General features: G+C 39.3%; 1 protein-coding gene across 2 annotated transcripts in view; it reads left to right on the top strand.

Moving 5' to 3' along the window:
- rasa3 (RAS p21 protein activator 3) overlaps positions 1-16,158 on the top strand; it is a 42,059-nt gene extending 25,901 nt beyond the window's left edge. Inside the window, exons 7-25 of one of the 2 annotated variants that reach the window (XM_051380183.1) lie at positions 107-179; positions 1,942-2,015; positions 2,122-2,226; positions 3,262-3,418; positions 3,537-3,685; positions 4,565-4,679; positions 4,809-4,883; positions 4,964-5,087; positions 5,768-5,874; positions 6,054-6,131; positions 6,260-6,337; positions 6,609-6,682; positions 7,800-7,859; positions 9,836-9,942; positions 10,726-10,808; positions 10,921-11,129; positions 11,218-11,321; positions 11,448-11,631; positions 12,516-16,158. In XM_051380183.1, coding sequence (XP_051236143.1) covers positions 107-179; positions 1,942-2,015; positions 2,122-2,226; positions 3,262-3,418; positions 3,537-3,685; positions 4,565-4,679; positions 4,809-4,883; positions 4,964-5,087; positions 5,768-5,874; positions 6,054-6,131; positions 6,260-6,337; positions 6,609-6,682; positions 7,800-7,859; positions 9,836-9,942; positions 10,726-10,808; positions 10,921-11,129; positions 11,218-11,321; positions 11,448-11,631; positions 12,516-12,591 — 2,032 coding nt within the window. In that variant the 3' untranslated portion in view covers positions 12,592-16,158. The remainder of the gene's footprint in view (positions 1-106; positions 180-1,941; positions 2,016-2,121; positions 2,227-3,261; positions 3,419-3,536; positions 3,686-4,564; positions 4,680-4,808; positions 4,884-4,963; positions 5,088-5,767; positions 5,875-6,053; positions 6,132-6,259; positions 6,338-6,608; positions 6,683-7,799; positions 7,860-9,835; positions 9,943-10,725; positions 10,809-10,920; positions 11,130-11,217; positions 11,322-11,447; positions 11,632-12,515) is intronic. The other variant, XM_051380184.1, reaches the window with a different exon arrangement.
- Positions 16,159-16,703: the final 545 nt, after the last annotated feature.

Genomic DNA, 16,703 nt, shown 5'->3' with positions numbered 1-16,703 from the left:
CGACTTGACATGCTTTCATCAGTCACCAAACACAACTTTGTTCATCACGTGGAGGAACTTTGGATAAACGTGGTTTTATCTCCTTCTGCCTTTCTGCTTCTCTCAGGTCGGAAGCCAAGAAGACCAAGGTGAAGCGGAAAACCAACAATCCACAGTTTGAGGAGGTTTTCTATTTTGAGGTATGTGTGATTTTAATTAAACATTAAAGAACTGTGTGTAGGATTTAGTGGCATCCGGGAGTCAAGTTTCTGATTGCAACTAACTGAACACCCCTCGCGTCTGTATTTGACAATCTGGGAATGAGAACAGGCTGTGAAGTGTGTAGGAGAAACAAAAAAGGTCACAAACCTTGGGATTATAAAATTTGGATGCAGTCTGAGTGGTTTCAGATATTAAGGTTCATAGTTGTCATAACCTAGATAGCAAAACTGACATGCAGTAAAGATGTCTTTTATTGGTCATCCTAAATATATTCTAAACATAAAATCAAAGTCCTACCTTGTCTGAATTGTTTTTTAGAACAGATGTTTTGCCTTCTAACTCAGAGTTACTAGGTAGTCATTGTTGCTAATAAATGTTAATAAATGTGCTGTGTAATTGACATCAACCAGCTAGTTGACTAGCATAATAACGCTAGCTTTCACCAAATTCAAACAATATAAAAAGGACTCTCACCTTAACTAGTTGACATATTTTTATTGAAATCCTAACAGGTTGTGGGCTTTTGTATATGTATATATATTTGTTAAGGTTTATGTAAAAGGAATTCAGAAAAAACAGCAGAAACAACAAAATGTTTACAGCAAAAAACATGTCACAGTTTAACATTTTCAGATATTTCGTACAATCACGCTCAGAAACTCCCTTTTATAAAGTCAGTACTGACGAGGTTCGTGTGATAAAAGTTCAGAAAAATTAGCAAAAGCAACTGGAAACCTGAAATTTGCAGTATTTTGGTTTTTAAAAAAAATATCTTTTAAAAAATGGTTGACATTCCTTTATATTCATGAGTTTATATTTATAGATATTTTTCATACACACACACTCCCTTTCACTCTGTCCCCGTTAACCCTCGATCACCAGCAGCACCACTCTCACATTTTTGTGTCGCCCCTCCCTCTGGCCTCCCCGCTGCAGCACTAGAAGACAGCAGGACAACAGTATGATTGATTCGGACAAACCACCAAACAATCTGGCCCATTGATTTCTACCCGACAAGACCGTCTCATTTATTCCCCACCACCACATGAGCAGGACCCTGTGGTGCCTTCTGCTTGCAGCCCCCCTCTGAGTCACCCACAGAGGTCCACGTCCACACCCAAACACAGGCCCATCTATCTTGTTTCTGTCATGGGGTTGTCCTTTTTTATTATATAGAAATGTAATTTTTTTCATTGCTCCAAATTAACACAGACCCTGCCACATTGTGATCTTTGATAATTCCCATTTGCTTCTAAATCTGCCAGATAGTGAGCTTAGAGTGTGATTTGGGTCAAGGCTTGTTTTGGCCTAGTTAAAAAGAAAACAACTACTAATTTCAACCAAAATCAGGTTTTCCACACAAATTATATAATTTGCTTTGCAATGTAATAGTGAAGCTCCTGATGTCTCAATTAGGGCTGCAATTTACAATTATTTTCGTTATTTGTTAATGTGCAGATTACTTTCTTAATAAATTATTTGATGTGTAAAACGTTGGAAATTAGTCTAAGGTGACATATTCAAACTGCTTTTTTTTAGTCAAGACGGTAAAGAACAAAGAAACAAATTTTACAGTCATAAATGACAAAGAAGTCAGAGAAATATTCTGTAAATCAATTAATCAACTCATTGTTTCAGCTTTAGTCTCAATAATCTGTGTTTGCTTCCACCAGCCTCCCATACCAGGAGGATATCCTTACTTCTACATGTTTTATACTCAGTGTTTATGTCCATTCCTAGGTGACGCGGCCATTAAGCTACACAAAGCGGCAGTTTGACGTTGAAGAAGAGGATGTTGACAAGCTGGCCCTGAGGTGAGCCAGTAGCTGTCTTTAGGGGCTTAGGAGACAATGTGTCAGTGACTTGGTGTCGTCTAAAGATTCTCCCGTGTCTGAAATGTATCCTGTGGTTTGTGTTCAGGGTGGATCTGTGGAACGCCAGCAACCTGAAGTTCGGGGACGAGTTCCTGGGAGGTGTGCGTGTTCCTCTCCGGGTCCTGGGTCAGGCAGGGGTCCACGACGCATGGTGAGAGGAAACTTCATTCACACATCGCATCCTCCTCCTTTCACACACTCCCCTCTGGACCCGTCAATCATTTCAGCTCTGTTTTATGTCCCCCCCCCACTGGACAAGTACTGTGCTGTACCCCTGCTGGGGCTGGGTGGGTTTGATTTCATTATCATTGACATTCTGAGTATGTGTTGCCATAGCAACGGCAGGGCCGTAGCAACAAGTATCAACACCGACAACAAGCCTTCTTTAAAGTTTTTTTATTCAACCAGGGCAGATTTCGCTGAGTATGAATGGTCTTTTCCCACATTGCTGAATCAACAGAGCCTGTTTTTGTATTTTGCCTCAGACTACATGTTTCTTTTGGAAGACTCGACACTTTGCCTCAGTGAATGATGGGAGCTCTGCTTTGGAAATGACGAGAATAAAAGTCCAGTTCAGAGTGGAATAATTGCTCCCGTACATTTAGTAACACAATTTTATCGACAGTTAAACCTTCATCAATTTGCAACACGCTGTGAACACAACACTGACATATAATATTATGAAGTTGATAAGAACGTATTTACACATCAAGTAGGCACTTAGCAACATTGGCACGTGTTTGGAGCTGAGTTTCTGGTCTAATATTCACTCTGTTTATAGCCCTCTTTTGATATCCAACAACTCTTGAGGAAAATATGGGGCTCTTGAACTGCTGAAGGATCAACAACAGTGTTAGTCTCTAACTGTGCCTGTGTGCAGTGGGGTGCTGGGCAGGTAGCGTACAGTGTTTCTTTTTTTTTTTTAGAACGTTTTCACTGAACAGCTGCCAGAGAAGAAGTTGATGGGAGCAGTGTGATTGAGCCAAAACAATAAAGTTTTGCCCCATAAAAACAAAACAGGCCATAGAGCTCTGTAGAGCTGAGGGAATCAGTCATGTGATGTTTCTCTGTGGGTTCGTCAGTACAAGCAACGATGAGCAGCTTTCACATCATCATTTTTATTATCATTAACATAATAATATTGGTTAATTGGTTGATCTTAGATCTTGCTTTTTTTCTTCTTCAGGTACTTTCTCCAGCCCAGGGAGAACGGAGGAAAGTCGGTGAAGGTAGAAGAGCTCGGCTCTCTGCGTCTGAACATCGTTTACACTGAGGACCACGTCTTCCCCTCTGAACACTACACTCCCCTCAGAGATCTGCTGCTGCACTCTGCTAACGTAGGGGTAGGTGCACCTGCATGTGGCTCTGCTCTGCTCAGACATATTTTGGTGTCCCGCAGCATCTTGTACGGTTCACTGCTTTACACTTTTAAATGTTACGTGTTCACTCCTCCCCGTTCAGCCTGTGTCAGCGTCCACGGCTCATATTCTGGGGGAAGTGTGTCGAGAGAAACAAGAAGCCGCCATTCCCCTCGTGCGTCTGTTTCTTCACTATGGCAAGATTGTGCCTTTCATCAGCGCCATCGCTCACGCTGAAGTCAACCGCACACAGTGAGTGTCTTATCGGATCTTTTCACATTGAATAAGACCAGAAACCATATCTCACAACTAATACTTGTCACAATTGACCCTTCCAAGAACTCCTGTTGCTCTGTGTTCCTCAGCCAACTTTCCCCTTTGCTGTGTGCTAAGTTCGTATGTGTTGAAAAGAGAATTACATTTTGAAGATTTTTAAAAGATTTATAGTCACAAGGTAGCTAATGTGAACAAAATCCCTGCCTTAACTTGAATGGGAATAAATGAGTTAATTTTGCTTCTTCTTTCACAAAGTAACCTTATGGGGAAAAGTCTTTTTGGACCAGTATGTGCCACGTGACCGACGCAATTGCTGTAATTAGACGGTTCAGCCACTACAAATTGGCTTCAAAGCCTGGCGCACTTCCTGTGGGCTTGAAATCTACATCAATCATTAGCTAGCTTATCTACATTATTTTTTAGCTAGCTAGCTAGATGTGACATATATATATATATATATATATATATATATATATATATATGCCATTCATTATTTTTTAACCATCTTTAAAATTTGGTTGTCTTTTCAACACAGAAGAGCCTAGCACACAGCATACCTCAGGACTTAGGAAGGGTCAATTCAGTTGCATAAATTCATCTCTCATCTTGCGGACATAGTTATAGGAAACATAGTTATTTTATTAGAGATTATTAATTAAAGTGACTTTCCAAATTAGGTCATCAGATTTATCTACAAACACAAATAAGCTCTGAATTTCTATTTGACTGTAAAAACAAATATAGACAGCCACAGTAATGTTATTTATTAAATTACTCTTACAAAATCACATTGTTTATTAAGTTGCAGTTTTAATTTGTATTGAAAAAACAAACACACTCTGCCTCTCTGTGTAGGGATCCTAACACCATTTTCCGGGGAAACTCGCTGACTTCCAAGTGCATCGATGAGACCATGAAGCTGGCAGGAATGCACTATCTGCAAGTCACACTCAAACCCATCATAGATGAGGTATGGCACTGCGATACTTTCATGTTTGTTTCCTAGTATTTCATTTGGTATGTCTTGATTTAGTCCATGTCATTTGTCTTAGTTATCAGTTATGTATGGATATTTCAGTACTTTTATAAATCGTCACAGATCTGCACAGAACATAAACCCTGTGAAATCGACCCGGTCAAGCTCAAAGAGTCGGAGAACCTGGAGACGAACAGGGTAAGAGGATGAGTGCGTTTATTTGTTTGTGTGTTTGTTTGTGAGTCACTGTGTAATCTGACATATCTGCCCCTCTTCAGGAAAACCTTCGTCATTATGTAGACCGTATCTTCAATGTTATCACCACCTCTGGCGTTCGCTGTCCAACCGTCATGTGCGATATCTTCTTCTCTTTGAGAGAGTCTGCTGCCACCCGTTTCCAAGGTAACACACCTCCTGAATGAGGGAGATAGAAGAGAATGAAGCAAATTGCTAACAAGGAACAGGAAATAGAAAATAAAGAACAGGATGTGCAAGACGTCCAAGGACACTTTGTGCTCTGCTGTTTGTGTCAAACCTGAAAACAATTAAGCCTCCTACACACTTATTATGGTTATGTGGAGTGTTGAGTATGTACTCCCTTTGTCATATACTGTGCTGCCCCCTGTTGGTAATCACAGGACACTGCAGTCACAGGCTGAACAAGCACACATGATAAAAACTGATAATTTAGGTTTTATTTCTGTCATGGCATAGCAAAAACATCAGACAATATGATTATGACATACTATGTAGACATATTATGACGTACTATATGCTTTCAATCAACATATTTATGTGGGAAAAAAAATCCAAATATATTCTCCACTAAAAAGAACTGCTACAAGCCTACAGTTTAAAGGGTTTTTTCTAATCTCCCAGGCTTTCTTTAAAGGACTGGCTAATGTAAATGTTTCCTATGTGAACTGCAACTCAGTCTTTGTGTATCATCCGTATTTACAAAATAAATTTAAAAAAAATTTATTATTCAGCCTTCTTCCAGACTGACTGTATATAATGTCTTAGATGTAATTTAAGCAATAGTGCGTGTGATAAATCATTGTTTTTGTTTTTCTGCTGTCTAGTCGACCAAGATGTCCGTTACACAGCAGTGAGCAGTTTTATTTTCCTGCGTTTCTTCGCTCCAGCCATCCTCTCCCCCAACTTGTTCCATCTACGGCCGCATCATCCAGTGAGTCTGTTTTTTTTTTTAAACCACATACATGTGCACACATCCCTGTGAAAATAAGTGCTGCTGGAGACCTTGGAAACAGTAGTTTCGGATTATATCACATGCTTTTCATCAGCAGGGTTGATTTAGTTGCATTTTTTTCACATTAAGGTCTTCTTGTGCCTGTCTTTTCTCTGTAGGATCCTGCCACCTCTCGAACCCTCACCCTCATCTCCAAGACGATCCAGACCCTGGGAAGTCTCGCCAAGTCTAAATCTGTGCGTTTCTCTGATTAAAGTGTATTTTTCTATTTTCATAATTCAGACAAGTTAAATTCAAACACAACTTGCTGATCTTTCTCTCTCTCTGTCACTCTTTACTGTTCCGTACTTTCATTCCTCTCAAGGCCAATTTCAAAGAGTCTTACATGGCTGCATTTTATGACTACTTCAATGAGCAGAAATATGCGGATGCTGTGAAGAATGTGAGTGTTTGTTTTCTTTCCTCGTTACACGCAGTAAATTTCATCCAGTTTGTAGACATATAATCAAATACTCTTTTTGTCTTGTACATCAGCTGAGGATGAACTCTGATAAATGGATAATTGAATGTGTTTCTGAACACGAGTGGAGATATTTGAAAAGAACTGAAATAGTCTAGTGGATGGAGGAGATGTCAAAGTGTGGTTTGAGTGAACAAAAGTTACCACCACAATAAATATGCTGATATATGATATCCTTTACTTCCCACCACAGTTCCTGGACCTGATCTCCACCTCTGGCAAATGGGATCAGAAGAGCATTGAAACACCAATCATGCTCAAAGAGGGGTAAGAAGCCAACTTATTGTTAAACTGATAGTCAAGGAAAGAAACCCCACAAATAAACAAAAAATATATGCCTATACAGCTCTCTCCGTACCACTGCTAAGAAGTCCAATATATGTAATATTACATTATTATAGAGAATTTATCGAACTGTCTTTTGTACGATGGCTGTTACCGCAACGTCAGTCACCTTTTCACTGCTAGTTAAGCATTTTTGTCCTTTTACCACCATGTCACATTGTCTTGGCACTTTCTAATTTCTAGCTTCAGACAAGACAGTTGGGCTGAACTGTCCAGACTCAGGGAAATTTGAGACATTGTGGGAAATATTTGCTTTCTGGCAGAGGGTTACATGAGAAAAATGATACCACTCACATGTCTGTATGGTAAATATGATCCTACAGCGAGCAACTGGTTAGACTAAACAGGGGAAAACAACAAGCCTGGCTCTGTACAAGGGGACCATAATCTGCCTACCAGAACCTCTAAAGCTCACTTATTAACACATTATGTGTCATTCATTTGAATGCGTACAAAAACTAGTTGTAAACTTAAAAGTAGAAAAAGTGCTTGTTCTCTTTCATGAGGCATTTTATGCTTGACTATTTCCATTTCCTGGAAGCCAGTAACTTATTTGAGTCTATGCTGGTTGCCTGGCAACTGCTCATAGGCAGGGAATAGTGGACACATAACCTCCTGTAAAACGACAGATTAAACATGTTGATTAGTGAGCTTTAGAGGTGCTATATTTATCACACAGACTGAGGAGTGGTATCAATCTTTTCATCCTACTCTCCGCGAATAAATGGGAATACGTGTATTTTCCAAATTGTCAAACGAGTCCTTGAAGTTGTCACAGAAGTGGAGCTGGATTTTCCCTGTACATGTTTGACCCCTCATGGTCTGCTTCATTTTCAAAGTTATAGTAGAGATATAGAAAGCAGAAGATATACCTGAGACTGTAAACTGAGCGCTTTCTAACAACACATGGGCGGTTGTTTTGATGATATTCCTAATGAGGCTGTAAAGGGGAGGACAGATTCCAGTTGAAAAAGTAGTTGTGCCAGCGCCTCGCTCATCAACATCCCCCACCCTCTTTTGTTTCTGCTACCGGGCGTAGGAGTGTAAAACTCACAATAAAGAGGGTTGATGGGAAGGGGTCAAAAGGCACGAAGGGCAGGTAAGAGCTTCTCTATATAAAGGCTTTTGCCCTTGTGACCCCCTGTGTGTGCACTGTAACCCCCCCAAACCGAGCCGGCCATTTTCTCTCCCACCAACATCATGCGCTACAGTAGATGCTGCTGCACTTTACTTTATATCTGGCCTACATGTAAGCAACTTATCAAGCAACTGTTACACTGTCTGACACTGTGTGATGGATTTGAAGTCTTTCTGCATTCATAGGGCAGTAGACTGATGCGTACAGTGACCATAATGATATAAAGTAAAGTGTTAACCTTTAAGCCTGCTTACCTAGGAGGCGTCACTAGTGCTGGTAGCCCTTTCTGTTCCTCGCCATGCCAGATATGCTTGGTGTGACAGTGACAGCAGGGGTTGGTTACTGTACAAACATTTCTGGGATCTCATATCTGACCGCATCCTGACCCTTTTGTTCAGACTGTGACCATATCACTACCATACACAGTAGAGTTTCCAGCACAGCTCCAGGCGTTATGGCAGATGTGAAACCAGCACGTTCTTGGCTCAGTAGTGTGAAAAGAGTACAAGTCTTCCTGTGGGAGAGTAGTAACTTTGGTGTTTATAACCCTGATGCTTCATATTCCATGTATCCTCTGGCCCTCAAACTCTAAAACAAAGACATCCTGGTGTTTACTCTCCCTTAAAGGACCACACTGGTGGTTTTACATGTTTTAGCCCAAATAGAACAAATAGTGTGTAACTCACATCACTGTCAAACATTATCCAAAGCTTACCATCAGTTTTTAGATTGATTTGATGTTATTGGTTCCATTTATTTTTATTAAACTATGAAAATTAATTTACAGAATGGAAACTTCCTTGAGATAGCTAATCCATTATAGTGACTTTTGCATGTATTTATTGGTAAATAAGTAGTAAGCTGAGGAGCACTGCATTCATGGGCTTCCCAGAAATTAAAAAGTTAGAAAATTTGAACGTCCTTGCTAAAAGTTCAATGTGATTTTCTTGTAGGGCAGCAACTAACAATTATTTTCATTAGACATTAATCTGCTGATTATTTTCTCGATTAATTGTTTGAACTAGAAGATGGTGACACGTGCTCATCTGAGTTTACAAAGTGTCATCTTCAGAAGTATTGTTTTGTACGACGAAGAGTCCAAAAAGCAGTGAATCCTCACATTTAAGAAGCCAGAACATTTCCTTAGCATTTTGGCTTATAAATACCCAAATTATTAATAAATTATCAAAATAGTTGCTGATTGTCTGTTGAATTACAAATTTCTTATATGACTTGTATCCGCTCCAATTTCTTGCAGTTCTACAGCAGACACTGAGAGGTTCAGGGAATCCTTTTAACACACCAACAACAAGTGTTTACAAAATAGTTCACATCTATGACTGCATTGCCACGTGACACGATGATATAACCTTGAAGTAAAAATAAACGTGACATAAATTGTTCAGTGTGATGGATTTGCTATCTCATGTTTCCAGTCTCAATAGCACGAGGGAAAAAAAGTGGCTGTTCGGAAGGTAGAAAATCAGTCTAAAATCTGTTATGATTTGGCAAAAAGCCAGTAGTGATTTATACACATTTTATAGGTAAAGGGTTAAAACATGCAAAAACACTGGTACCTTTGATCTGCTGACCCATCTCGTTTTTGACTCATAGACTGTAGAATCTATGAGTGCTGTTCTGACGTTTTATACATGTACAACAGCGATGGAGGACAAGGCAAGCATGTAAATGGAATGATAAAAGTAGACTATTGATTGCACAAGATTGCTTTAACCGGAATGAAATGGCGGTTATCAAAAGTAATTAATTTACACTCAATACATTTAGGTACTGCACTATTTAAGCACTTTGTATACTATAAGGGATGCATTGTGCCAGAGATATAAAAATACTGTCATATATTTAAATATTTTTGTGAAACATAAGCTCATCTGCTAAAGTTTTCAGTGGTATTTCTCTCGCCCGTTTCCCCTCAGATTTATGATAAAGAGAGCACAAGGGAGAAACCGTTTTGGAATGAAGAACTTCAAGAAGAGATGGTTTCGCCTCACCAACCACGAGTTTACCTACCACAAAACCAAAGGTGAGGCCAAACGTTTGTCAGGATCTTCTTACAGTTGCATTGTTTCCTCGTCTGTTTATGTCATTGTGTGTGCTTGTGTAGGAATCAGCAGGAGGGAGAGAATCTGCTGAATGTACATTTATCCTGAACGCAATGTGCGTTCTACACGCAGTGGAGATTAAGTTACTGAGCAGGAAATACATTTGTGCTACAAGCTCAGGCCAAAACTAACACATATGTTGTTTCTAATATTGCATACTGCATACTGGGTCAATATGCAGACTTAAAGGCATTTCAATGTTTAATGTTAATTGTGCTGTTGATGGACACTCTTCTTGATCTTGGAAAAGAAATTAAGTGGTTGGAGATACAGCATGAGGTGCAAAGGAAAAGGAACAAAATGTGTACTTTTTCTTGGAGTTGTAACTCAATAAAATCTCAACACATAGACATGATAAACGTATCTCTGAATTCACTGTGACCTCCACTTTTTAGGATATCATTATTTCCAAATCATCACCAATAAATGTCCAAAAATCAATATGTAACTCCAGAGCTTGCCTGAGAATCATTACGTTTTAAAGTTTCCTATAACTATCTGAACAACCATGGGTACACTGCAAACAGGAACTGATAATAGGTAATTCGGCATACTTTTAATAATGCCACAGTGTCAGACTGACATGGCAAACATTTCTTTTAGCTCAAGTTAATAAATATATTTATCATTTTACATACACCCCCTCCATTAATTTTTTTTTTTTTGTTATGTCTCATGTCTGATGTGATACCTTTTACCTCCAGGTGAGGGAGCTCTGTGCAGCATTCCCATAGAGAACATTCTGGCTGTAGAGAGGCTTGAGGAGGAGTCTTTCAAGATGAAAAATGTAAGGACCCCACACAGCAGCCCCTATGAGATCAATCTTTGGAGCTTTGAGCATTACTCGTATAAGTATATAGATGTTTCCCTCACTTGCTGTCCATTTTTCCCTACTCCAGATGTTCCAGGTTATTCAGCCGGAGCGGGCACTCTACATCCAGGCCAACAACTGTGTCGAGGCACGTGACTGGATCGACATCCTGACCAAAGTCAGCCAGTGCAACCGCAAACGTTTAAGCACCTACCATCCTTCAGCCTACCTCAACGGCCACTGGCTCTGCTGCAAGCTCTCAGCAGACACAGCCCCTGGGTGTACGCCCTGCACTGGGTACGTAAAGTTGTCGAAATCTGTCCAGCACCAGGTTCCTGTCCTTTGTTTCCGCTCTCTCATCCTCCTGTGTGCATCTGTTTTTTAGCGGCCTGCCAGCAAACATCCAGCTGGATGTAGATGGAGACCGAGAGACTGAGAGGATTTATTCCCTGTTCAGCACATACATGACCAAACTGATCAAGATGCAAGGTCAGATACTGACAATAGTGTTTATGAGCATGCGTGTGTACGCTTGCATTTTCCCCATGTTTGTCTGTTTGTTTTCACGGTCTCTTTTGTTCTCTGTCTTACAATCCTGCGTGTCTTCCCCTGCAGAGGCCTGTGGCAGTAAGTCTGTGTATGACGGCCCTGAACAAGAGGAGTACTCTAGCTTTGTCATCGATGACCCCCAGGAGACTTACAAAACCTTGAAACTGATTGTTTCAGCCGTGCAGACCTTGGAGCAGCAGCACACCAAGTACAAACGTGACAAGTTCAAGAAGACAAAGATAGGCAGCCAGTATGTGATTTGTTTGTTTGTTTGTTTGTTTGTTGTTTGTTTTCTTAGCAGAGACAACGCACAATACATATATTGTACCAGACATAGCTAAAAACTACTTGTAATATATACTACTATTGTATATATTGTCAGTGTTGGGGTTGTTACTCAAAAAAGTATTTTATTACACATTACTTGTAACTTTGTTAAAGGGTAATGCATTACTTTACTTAATTACTCCCTGTAGTAAGTAGTAAGAAATCGCCTGAGATTACATAATATGAACTGTGTTTAATGAGCCAAACAAACTCACTCACACTCCAAACTATGGCTTCATTGTAGACTACTCCAGCTTATTTGACATGTATCACTAAAGCAGTGGTTTTACCTCATGAGGAGGAGTCTCTCAAATGGTTTGTCAGACAACCTGTTCCTCCTCACCCACTAGACTCGCTGTGTTGAATTTCATGGATAGAGCAGAGAAACAGTTCAGGATTTCCATCTCTGACCCCGATTGCTGTATCCTCACTGAAAGCAAAGAAGTGACTCAATTGGCTGACTATAAAATCTAGTTCAATATTGAGCAACTGACGGCAGGTTGTGCAGTCGTACAATATTAGCTTTTTTTATCATGCACAAAGTATGTTGGAGACTTAATGTAGCACTTTTAACATTCAGATAACTCATAGCGTTAGCCACTCGTGTGAGCTGTTTCCTGGATTTTCCCTTCAGCCCAGTCACATTAGCGTTTGGTTTGTCCTTTGTGGATATTTTGGCCTCCACCTCTGTTTATTATCTAATAATCATGACAGAAAGTTTTGTTTTATATGTCCTAATTGTCTCCAGAGAGCACTCTATAACCTCCTTCCAGCAAATAAACACCATCTTTCTCTTTGTTTCCTCAGGGAGCATCCGATCGGAGACAAGAGTTTTCAGTGCTACATCCGCCAGCAGTCTGAGAGCTCCACCTACTCCATCTAGCCAAGGCCCTGCGTACTGTTTCTATGATGCCCAGAACCAGCATTTTTTTTTTACTGCAAAGAAATCCATCTTATCAGTGCTCTGAGTCTGGGGTTGAGTTTTAAATCTTTACTTTTCCTTAAAAGGAATATTTGACTTTTTAAAATACATTTCTGGAAGCAGGTGATGCTGTTTTTCACCTGACTGACTTGTTCAGTTTTAAGGAAAATAAGAGTTTTAAGGGTCAATACCAGACTGAATGTGTGTGTGGAGATGGCCATTTTTTGCAGTGTGTCAAGGTGCATCACTCCAAAGTTTGGAGAACAGACCTCAGACCTCAGCAAGAATAAAAGAGGAACAATTGTGGAGGAAAGGAAGGATATGAATGAAGACATAATCGCACCATGCATCTATTGGGGTCTCCTTTCTGTGATATGATGAGAGAACAAACAAACGTTTTCACTGGACAGTTTTGACAGTGACCAACACGCACTTTAATCGCCTCCAAATCTATGGATGAACAAGCCTCGCAGCACACTTTCAAAAAAGCTTATTTTATCTGTTTGATTTGTATTTGGTTATTTTAATGGTTGTTGAAATGATCCATTGTATTTCATTCGAAAAGGAAGGAAGGAGTGTAATTTTCCCGTCTTTGGGTGGTGTTGTCCCCATGTACCTGTTCTTTTTTTAGTTTTTATCCCCAACCTCCTCAGGAAGGCTGTGAAGGTCAAGGGCACACATAAAGGGATTGTCGGGACCAAGCACAGCCAAGAGCAGCTTGACGTTAGCTATCACAGACAATTTTATCCCTCATTTTTAATCCTTATCATCAATGTGCTAACAGATGTATAGGTTTAAGTTTTCATGTTACATTTAAAGCCTTGTTCTGTTGCGGTTGGATATCGTGGTCCTGTGTAACCAGTAACTGGGTTAAAGGAATAGCTTGTTTTTCTTTCTTTTATTCTTCTTACACTGAGTCAGACAAACTTCATGGATGCCTTTTTTGTATTTTTGTTCGCTGTTTGAAGGTATATTGAGCAGTTTACTTAAGTAAGACAAAATACACTTAATGGCAGATTAGTTGAACAAATAAATTAGTTTATGTCCAACTTCAAAACCAGTTTCTGTAGATATCAGTGCCAGATTTCCCCGGAAGAACAAATGTATTCAGTAAAATGTATTGTGTAATCACAATATACACTCATTGACCACTTTATTAGGTGCACCAGTACAATCTATTGCACATCTATACAACAGCTCTGCCATAAATTCTACATTCACAAAGTTTATATTATTCTGTTTTTGGTGACATTGTCGGAAACCTGTAAATTCTAATATATGTTTATATTTAGGTCGTAATTAAAGGTGCAGTTGTACTGGACTGCATTATATTGAGAGGAATTTCTAGTTTTGTTGGCCTATTTACATATGAGAGGGGTTCAGAATATTAGAAATAGCTCTGAATATAAAGCAGTCCAGTACAACACCACCGATAACTATGACATCAATGCTTTAATTACCACTTCACTGACAGTGTCCAAAAAACTGAACATTAAAGGCACCATAAAAGGAGACTTTATGACAGAACAGTTGTATTGGATTGCATTAGATTTTACAGGTGAACCTAATAAAGCAGCCCCTGTTGGTCTGTAATTCCTGGAAATATTAGTATTAGTAATTCCTAGAAAAGTAGCTTAATTTAACTGTTGCAGGTTCCTATGCAATGTATATTGCCTCTTTTAACAAGTTGCTTGTGCTAGGCTAAGATCGCCATTCAACATACCCTCAAACTGAAAGCAGCCATAACAAAAGCATATGTTTGTTTCACTCTGTGCAAGTGGAAAAAGTAGTTACAGCCAAACGATCCCTTCAACTATCACAAAGCAGAAACTATGTGTTAGCACAGCTCATTAACAAGGATAGTTTTAGCTTATCTTCTAATTAATCAATATACTAACATTTTAACCAGTCTCGTCTTCAAGTTATGATTGTGAATGGGTAGTGTGTTACTGGTTGTGTTGCCCTGTTGGCTGCCTAATAATGTAGATCTCCTGTTTTTGTGAGTTCAGCTCTGTCTTACTTTGGCAAAGCTGCACCCCTGTAGTTTAAAACTTATTTATGTGCATTCCTCTGAGAAACTGCCTGCTGTGAATCTTACCCATCAGCACCCCAGAATCTGTTGAAGGTACAAGGTTGAGTGTTGTTAACCAGTTGTGTTGTTCCATGCTTCCCAAAGGCAACCACTCATTAGCGTTCATATTCATCAGCACTCATTATCGCCAAACCAGTGTATGTGAAGTATAGTTGTAGTCACAGCGACGGTAGCCTCCACAGTCACTTCTGCGCAACCAGGTGACTACAAACGGGAAATTTTTTGTATTTTCCAAAACTGAGTACCTAGTTATGTAGCCTCATGGGTGTTCCCGTGATCACAGGATCCCAAACAGTGCCAGTCATTACTTTTATAAAATTCTCTTTTTTGAAAAACAAACAAAAAAAAAAATCATTGTTTGGATATGTTTTTTTTTATATATATATATATATCTCAAAACCTATACTGTTTTAAAAACAGACAAGCAATTATTCCGATGACATCTTTTTCTTTGTTGAATATGTTGATCTACGAACTGTAAGGAAGGTTCGCAACTGTTTGACTCTGTTTTCTATCTTTGTCTTGTCATACAGAAATCTCGCTGTGTATCTGAATTGAATGACTGAAGTGTGTGTGTTTTGTGCGTGTTTTTGAGTGTAGTATGTGCATGAGTGACTGACATGACGGGTTGTATTGCCAATTGAATTAACCCAGTGTTACAGGTCAAGAAAGGCAGAGTCCCACTTGTTAAAAAAAGAGAAAATCACTGCCTGTAATATAAAGACTTTAGTAGGACTATGGAAACACTGTTTTGCTCTACTCTGGCCTGATCTAGTGTATCTCCTCTTCCCTCTTGTATAGAACCACTGTTCCATTTCGAGGAACCTTTGCCAATATATTCTCCCCAAACATTTTATGTATATAACAACACTGATGAAACATTAAGAGAACAGCATTGCTTTAACCTCTGAACTTTAGTGAGTGTTTGTTTCCACCAGTTACTAACTCTCCTCAGGTTTATTGAAACTCAGCAGTTTCCGACAAGACTCGGACTGAATTACAAACCACCAAACATCTCTCTCTCTCATCCCTAACTTGGTAACCATATTTATTGTCATTTTCAGTAAAAACTTCCCAGAAACATCAGCTGAGTTGGTGTGGTAATGGCAGTTACAGTAATGTCAACTCCTCCACCCCGAAGTCCACTAAGGAATGACTTATGCAATAATGGTGTTTCAGCATGCAATAATATTAACAATCCCTCAATAAGATTATCAAATTATCACAAATTAACTACGCACATCTGCTGACCTTTTGCAGTAAAATGCCTCTCAAGATAAACACATATTATAAAGGGAGAACAGTGTATTTTGTACAAATATTTTAAAAGTATTAAAAAAAAAGCCTGTTATCTGTGTGCATAACAGTTGAATGAATGGTGAAAATGTGATGTTTTTTTTCCCTGAATAACTAAATGAAACCAATATTAATGCAAACACAGGTGTCTGTGTCATTTGTTAAATGGTTCAGTTTGCCTCTACGCTACATCAACAGCTTCGTTTTGCTTTAGTTAGCAAAGACATTGTATTAAATAAACATTTTTTAAAATGATTTGTGTGCAGCAATGGGCAGATACATTAATATCTTCTTTTGTGTGTTCATTGGTGAAGTGGTGGTGGGGTTGGTGAAGTTCTTTTGACCTTCCTAGTTAGAAATCTGACTTCGGGGGGCGTTCCAGTTGAAATTTCTGACTTCCCAGCACAAATCATGCTCATAGGCCTGCCCTTTAAAATCTATTAGCACTGAGAAACTTTCCACTTTAAGCATGTGAAGACATATTTCTAGTGTCAAACTCTGCACAAACATCATTCTGCACAGCGAAGCCCAAACACTGAACTGTAGGAACAAGAACATTTTTTTTAATTTAAATATATGTATACAGGTATATAATAAAATATGTGTGTATATTTTCTATGCCTTTGAATACCACTCAAAGCAGGAACATGTTGGTTAAATAAACAATGAGCGGTGTTAACAGCGC

The sequence above is a fragment of the Dicentrarchus labrax genome, unplaced genomic scaffold (genome assembly GCF_905237075.1).
Source record: "Dicentrarchus labrax unplaced genomic scaffold, dlabrax2021, whole genome shotgun sequence".
NCBI classification, from domain to species: Eukaryota; Metazoa; Chordata; class Actinopteri; family Moronidae; genus Dicentrarchus; species Dicentrarchus labrax.
The sequence above is the reverse complement of the archived record's forward strand: the minus strand, read 5'-3'. Positions and strand labels throughout refer to the sequence as shown.